Raw genomic sequence first — 7,211 nt, 5'->3', positions numbered from 1 at the left:
CCGCCTTCCAGTTGTTCAAAGCTGTCTCACACCGGTAAACCAAACATGGCTCGTCTTCACTTTCGGTGCTATCTTCAATTGCATTGACTTGATCTCCATGGATGAATCCTGTGCTGAGGAATACATCCTGGATGATTCGGGTATTGTCCTTTGTAGGGACTCGGGCTCCTTTCGCAACGGAAGGCACATATCCCAAACCAAAGCGATCATGCTTCTCACGAATATCAATAAGTTGACCCCAACCTTCAGGGTTTCCTCCTTCGATGCTAGACTTTGCGCTCTTTAGAGACGCGAAAGATGAACAAACTTTCCCAACAGGGTCCTTCATCTCCACAAAAGTGGCATTGGCTATTTCAAGAGCTTGGAAAGAAGTTTCCAAAGCGTCCTCATCAGCCTCAATATATCTGAAGGATGAAAGGTGACTGACCACAAAGTCTTCTTCTCCAGAAATGATGATTAGTTGATTGTCCACTACAAACTTCATTTTCTGATGTAAGGTGGAGGTAACTGCCCCTGCAGCATGAATCCAGGGACGTCCCAGCAAGCAGCTATATGCTGGATTAATATCCATGACTTGGAAATTAATCGGGAATACATGAGGGCCAATAAATATGGGCAGTTCCACCTCTCCAATCACGGTTCTCCTGGAACCATCAAAAGCTTTCACTACCAAGGCACTAGGCTTCATAGCTGGTCCTTGATAAGATAACTTGGCGAGTGTTCTCTTTGGCATAACATTCAGAGAAGATCCGGTATCGACCAACACTTTTGCCAAAGCATCATCTTTGCATTTCACCGAGATATGGAGAGCACGGTTGTGATTTTGTCCATCCTCAGGTAATTCCTCTCCACTGAAGCTCAAAGTATTACAAGCTGTGATGTTTGCCACTACCCCATCAAATTGGTCTACTGTTATGCTTTGTGTTACATGAGCTTGAGCAAGCACCTTTAACAAAGCCTCCCTATGGGCTTGGGAGTTCAGTAGCAGAGACAGAATAGAGATTTTAGATGGTGTTTGATGCAGTTGATCCACCACTTAGTAGTCACTTCTCTTGATTAACTTCAAGAATTCAACAGCATCTTCGGATTGGACCACTTCGGGTTCTTTAGTGGGAGCTGCAACTGTTGATTCCTTGGTCGGCCTTTGAGGAGTTACATTGAATTCGGGCGTATAAACCCGACCACTACGGGTCATTCTGCTCATTCCTGCAATATTGGTGACGTCTTCACTTACAGCTTCTGTCACCTCAGCGTCTGAACTTCCTTCAACCACCTTATCCACATCAGTAATCTCATATTTCCAAGGCACAGCCTTGGTGCTCTCGTAGGGAAAAGGCGTGGGTATACATATCTCGACAGGCGATGGCTTACTGTTCACCGGGACCACTCCACCACTATAATATGGGATTTCGACTGGTTCAGGTAAATTGAAACAAGGTTCAATCACCAACACATCTTCGTTCTTCACAGCACTGGATATTTGAAGCATTCCTTCATCCATCAAGCCTTGAATATTGTCTCGCACCACCTGACATCCTCTTGGGTGTGTGGCACACTCTTCACAGTTGTCATGATCAACATTAACCAGGCCAGCTTCCACCAATCGGGCATGGAATGCTGCCAAAGGAGTCTTTACATCCTCCACCTTATCAACCGTAACACCAACAGAAGCGTCTTCAATGGCGTTGACTTCAGGATTTCCATGGGGAGGAAGGGGATTGTTCTTCACATTCGGTCCCATGTCCTTAAAAGACAAGATCTTGCTCTCAATCAACTCCTGAACCCTATGCTTTAGAGCGTAACAACCTTCTAGGTCATGCCCGGGGGTACCTTCATGAAAAGGACAGTGTGCATTAGGGTTGTACCATGGAGGAAGACGATCAGGTGGAGGTCCCATAGGTCTGGGAACTACCAACCCCTTTTGCAACAAGGAGGGATAAATCTCAGTGTAGGACATTGGGATTTGGTTTGAAGGTCACCCTCTCCCCTTGTCTCCTATTTTGGTTCTGAGCATTCTGCCTCGGCGCTTGAGCTCTCGGTTGTTGATAAACAGGAGCTGCTGGTGCTTGTTGATAAGTTGGCGGAGCCGCAGCACGTTGTTGAACTGGAGCTGGTCGGTAAGCTGGAGGCGCTTGATAAGCCTGAGCAGGTTGTTGATTGAATGCGGGCGTCACGGCAGCCACGTATGGTTGCGGAGCATACTGGACGGGATACATGGGTTGTTGAACATATTGCTGAGGTGGATATTGTTGTGGTCTCCTTCTTGGAGGAGCTCTTCCTTGACCAATGGTCACAGCATTTGTTTCCCCTTCCTTCTTTTTAGGAAACCCTCCAGAGAACTTCTTTTGATTAGCGTTTGAAGTTCCAGCTACAGCCGCCAGCTTGCCATTCCTTACACCATATTCAACACGAGCTCCTATAGCAACAAGCTCGGAGAATCCCAAGGAAGCACTTCCAACCATCTTCTCGTAGAACTGGGGTTGGACAGTGTCGATAAACAGTTCAGCTAATTCCTTCTCAGCAAGAGGTGGTTCAACCTGAGAAGCCAGTTCCCTCCATCTTTGAGCATATTCTTTAAAGAACTCCTTATCATGCTGGAACATGCTTTGCAACTGTCTTCTGTCAGGCGCCATGTCCATATTGTATTTGTAATGTTTTATGAACGCATCTGACAGGTCTTGGAAACACCTGATCCTGTTCTGATCCAGACTCAAATACCACTTGGAAGGAGCCCCACTCAAGCTATCCTGAAAGCAGTGGATCATCAGCTTGTCATCCTCCACGTGTGCAGCCATTTTGCGGTAATACATGATGATATGGCTTTTTGGACAAGTATGCCCCTTGTTTTTGTCGAAGTCTGGAGTTTTGAATTTGGCCGGAATCACCAAACCGGATACAAGGCACATTTCTTTGGCAGCAGATCCAAAGACGTGGTCTCCTTCTAGATCTCGGAATTTCTTCTCAAGGAGCTGCATGTTCTCCTTTACCTCCCTGAAGTCCTCAAACCTTACTTCGTCACCCGCAACAGTTGAGTCAACAGTCTGATACATATGGTTTTGATCTTCATAATGAGGAACATGCCTAGCGTAGGCGGCTGGTGGAACCACAGTATGGATGACTGGACGTGCGTCGGCGTAAACTGGTAATGGCACAGCTTGTTGGACAGATTGCCCCATTTCGTGCACCACCTCCGCTCGGGGGACAAAATCATAGGGTAGCCCATATGGAGGAAGGGTTGAGGGTAACGTCCTTTGAGGTGGGACTTCCACTGCTGGGCCCGTGGTCTCTGAAATAACGGTCGCTTGTGGAACCTCAAACCTGAAGGTTAAAGCTTGCAACATCTCTCGCATCTGGGACATGCCTCCTTTGATTTCGTCTAGTTCAGCTCTAACTCGGGCGCTCTCTTGTTCTTGTTCAGCCATTCTCTGTCTTGCTCTGGCGCGAGTATTATACTGGTGTTGAAAATTCAGCGTGAAACTGTTGGAAGAAAGGGCGGAGTGAGACTCTTTTTTTTTTGAAAATGTATGAATGCATGTATGGATGCATTTGTTGCAAAACTCTTAGTTATCTTTATTATTTATTCAAGCAATGTTAGAATATAAGAACAACATGTAATAATTGAGACCCAAAATGACAACTTCCATTAATTAAAATCAGATTCGAATACAAAGGGATTTCACTTCAAGTACACATGATTCGAATACAAAAAGATTTAAACACCAACAATTCAAATTCAAGTACAAGTAAACTTAAGTTCTGTCTCAGCTCTTAAGATCATAGCCAGATCTGTGGTGAGCTCATTCATCATCTTCTTGATAAACTTGACGAAGTTGAAAACCTGAGGAGGTGTGTTTTCTAGACACATACACAATCCGCTTCCTGGAGTTTTTCTGAGAGTTCCAACATGTTGAGGTTAACAAACCTAGCCAAGTTGCGGAACTTACCATTCCATTCAACATAGAGCTCTTGGAGTTTCTGGACGACCTTTTGATCTTCATCTAGGGTTGCTCTAGCTTCTCTGTACAACCTCTTCCAGTACACACAATCATTTTTTAGGAGTAAGTAGGCTGCATCACCTTCCTAGCTCTCCAAAACTGCAAACCTCCTCGTAGCTTCTTCCAACTGGTACCTGAGACGGTGACAATTTCTTTCAGCTTCTTCCTTTTGGAGGATCTCGTGAGACAACTTTTCCTCGCATTTCTTCAGAGCGTCCCTCAAGTCACGGATTTGTGCCTCAAAGTCAAGCTTAATTTCTTTTTTATCTATAAGAGATTTATCCAACAGCCTCCCTAACTCACAAATCCTATACTCAGCTTTCTTGAGCTCTTCCTTCCTGGTTCGGATCACTGATGTGGAACCTAATAGGATATGATCAAGATCATCTTTCTGGTCTTCCAAAAGCCTAGCTCTCTTGTTGCTATCCTCAAGTTCTTGGGCTTTTCCCTTACGTTCCTCTTTCAAATTCTGATTTTCCAAGATAACCCGGTTCATCTGAATTCGTAATTCAGTATTCTCCACTTTGAGCTCCTTAACCTTAGTAACGAGTTTCTCCATGTCCTCAGGGAGTATGGGCTCAGGCTCAGGAGTTTTAGGAAAAGCTGGAGCCTTTAAGATATATGGCAACTGGATTTTCTCAACTATTTCTTTCACCCATTGCGTGTAAGGTTCTTTGGCAAGAATGTTTCTCTTTCCAAACTCTTTACCCTTTCTTACAATCTTTAACCAAGCCTTTCGTACTGCTCTTACATCAGGACTGCTTGCTTGGATGTCAGAGAGCACAAATGGCTGTAAGTCCTTTGCGTCAGGAGGACCATCCATGGGGTAACCGTGTTGTAATCGAGATAACATAGGGTTATAGTTGATGCAACCCTTGGTGCCCAACAACGGTACATTAGGAAATTCCCCACAACTGACTATAATGTCTGGGGTTTCCCACTCTCGGATATACCATCTGATGGAACTTGCGGTGAGAGAAGCTAATTTCTGAGGAGACTTAAGTTCTTTTGCCACAAAAGGACCTTCTTCAGGCATGTGTTGCATGAACCAAGTGTAAAGCAAAGGAGCACAACACAATAACATTCCACCCCTCTTTTCATGTCGAGCGTGAAGGGCATAGTAAATATCAGCTAAGAGAAATGGTACTGGATTGCCAGAGAAAAAGACTTCTATCGCCACTTGATCCACAAATTTTTCAACATTTGGGAATAACACAATCCCATGGATCAATAAAGCCACCACAGCATAGAATGCATTCCAATTTCCACTTTTCTTGAACTTTAGAGCTAAATCCTCCAAAAACATCGCGGCAAAACCTTTGCAACCCCCTTTTTCAGCCCAATTGTCTCGAACAGTCGGGACATTGATGCTTAGGGCCGAAGCTATCTTCTTTGGTCCCATATCTCCTTCGAGCTTTGGAAATGGATTAAAATCTTTCATTTTGAGACCCACAATTCTCTCAACTTCTTCCAAAGTATGAGCTAGCTGGAAATCAGCGAATGTGAAACAACGCAGAGGTGGATCATAATATTGTGCCAAAGAGCCAATAATTCCATAGTCAACTTTCTTATTTAGAAGGTTCAAAATTTTCCCATAGTTTTTTCCGAACTCATCACGTCTGCCGAGAGACAAATCAGAGATCAAACCCTTTAGACTGTCCAACTTAGGTTCCTTGTACTTAAGCGTGAAAGTGTGTCTCATTGAAGTTGTCATTTTCAAGTTCTCAATTCCTGAAACAAATAAGAGGTAACTAAGAGCTTGCTTTTTATGATGTTGATGCAATGTATGAATGTAATGCATTTTTTGTATAGGTTCAATATGCTTAAGGCATGGATAAGTCTGATTGCTTTGTATAGAACATGGTTCTCACCAGGTATGATTTAAGGTTTTTTTTGAAAAAGTTCCTAGAGTCATGGATCCATTAGACTGTTTGTTACCTGCGGCAACTTACTTGTCGGGCATCAACTCCATCTAAAGAATCTACTCTAAGTGAGGTTCTCGTATCGATCCAACGAGAAATACATCTCGCAGACCCACACTACGCAACCATATTTCCTAGTTGGGCAAAGAACTAAGGTTCTACAAATGGTTCTCAGAGTCATGGATCCTAAAGAAAATATCGAAGCTTACGGCAACTTACTTGCCGAGCGACAACATCCTCTCAAGAATCTACTCTAAGTAAGGTTCTCGTACCGACCCAACGAGACATACATCTCGCGGACCCGCACTACTCAACCCCGTCCTATCTTATGTTTTTACTCGAGACTCGGGTAAAAATTCTTTCCCACAAGGTTTGCAATCAGAGTATCCAAGTACCAAACCATAATCGAACCAATACAACATATTCATATCAATATGACAATAGAGATAGTAAAAACAAAAAAGAAAAGCCACATAGGTAAACAAACAAAGGCACACAAACGACCCAACTAGGCTTGACTCACTTAGGGATTTGTCCTCCCCAGCAGAGTCGCCATCTGCCGCACCTCGAAAAAAATGGGGATACGACTTCAAAGCGAAGCGCGATCGCACGCTCGCAATGATGGACTGAACAGAGTCGCCACCGAACTTTATTTATTCCTAAAAAGGAAAGGGGAAATATCGATAAAACCTCTAAAAGAAAGGATAAGATATGGTCATCGCAACCAATATCAGGGTTCGAGAGTCGATTACGCAAGGGGAAGGTATTAGCACCCCTCACGTTCGTTGTACTCAACGGGAACCATTAGGTCAGTTGTGTGCGTTAGTGTTAGTTTGAAATGTTAGGCTTTTCAGTTTATTAGGTGGGAAAAGAAAGAATATAAGAGAGAAGAAATGTTTTTGGATTTTTTTAACGAAGGACTTAACCTAAGTTTTTTATTAGTGGGCCTGACAAGATTTACAAATCCTGCTCCTACGTATCTCAAAAGAGAAATCAAGGCTTACGTAGTTTTGGGTAGAAAAATGTTTGTTTGTTGGTCGATTTTAGCGAAAGCTATATTGTATTAATCGACAAAAACATTGTTTTACCCAAAACAGATGAGGAGTAGACGCATACCACACATCGAACGGATTTATAAATCTACATTCGGAAAAGCGTCATTTATCTCTACTCAACAATCGTGGCCGAAACATTGTTTTGCATCACCTTAAGACAATATATCTTTCATTTATAAAAAGGTTTTTGATTAATCGCACGGCGGCGAGAAAAGAGTTTGATTGGTTGGAGGTATTTT

General features: G+C 43.4%; 2 protein-coding genes across 2 annotated transcripts; both read right to left on the bottom strand.

Moving 5' to 3' along the window:
* Positions 1 to 1,943: 1,943 nt before the first annotated feature.
* On the bottom strand, positions 1,944 to 3,422 carry LOC127121897 (uncharacterized). The gene has a single exon (XM_051052325.1). It carries the CDS (start codon positions 3,420 to 3,422, stop codon positions 1,944 to 1,946), a length of 1,479 nt encoding a protein of 492 aa, XP_050908282.1.
* A 658-nt stretch (positions 3,423 to 4,080) lies between these two features.
* On the bottom strand, positions 4,081 to 5,796 carry LOC127121896 (uncharacterized). Its single transcript, XM_051052324.1, has 2 exons — positions 5,008 to 5,796; positions 4,081 to 4,869 (listed from the first exon to the last, which is right to left on the bottom strand). The coding sequence occupies exons 1-2, from the start codon at positions 5,794 to 5,796 to the stop codon at positions 4,081 to 4,083; spliced, it is 1,578 nt and encodes a 525-aa protein (XP_050908281.1).
* Between the last annotated feature and the right edge of the window lie 1,415 nt (positions 5,797 to 7,211).

The sequence above is a fragment of the Lathyrus oleraceus genome, chromosome 2, assembly GCF_024323335.1.
Source record: "Lathyrus oleraceus cultivar Zhongwan6 chromosome 2, CAAS_Psat_ZW6_1.0, whole genome shotgun sequence".
Lineage (NCBI taxonomy): Eukaryota > Viridiplantae > Streptophyta > Magnoliopsida > Fabales > Fabaceae > Lathyrus > Lathyrus oleraceus.
The sequence above is the reverse complement of the archived record's forward strand: the minus strand, read 5'-3'. Positions and strand labels throughout refer to the sequence as shown.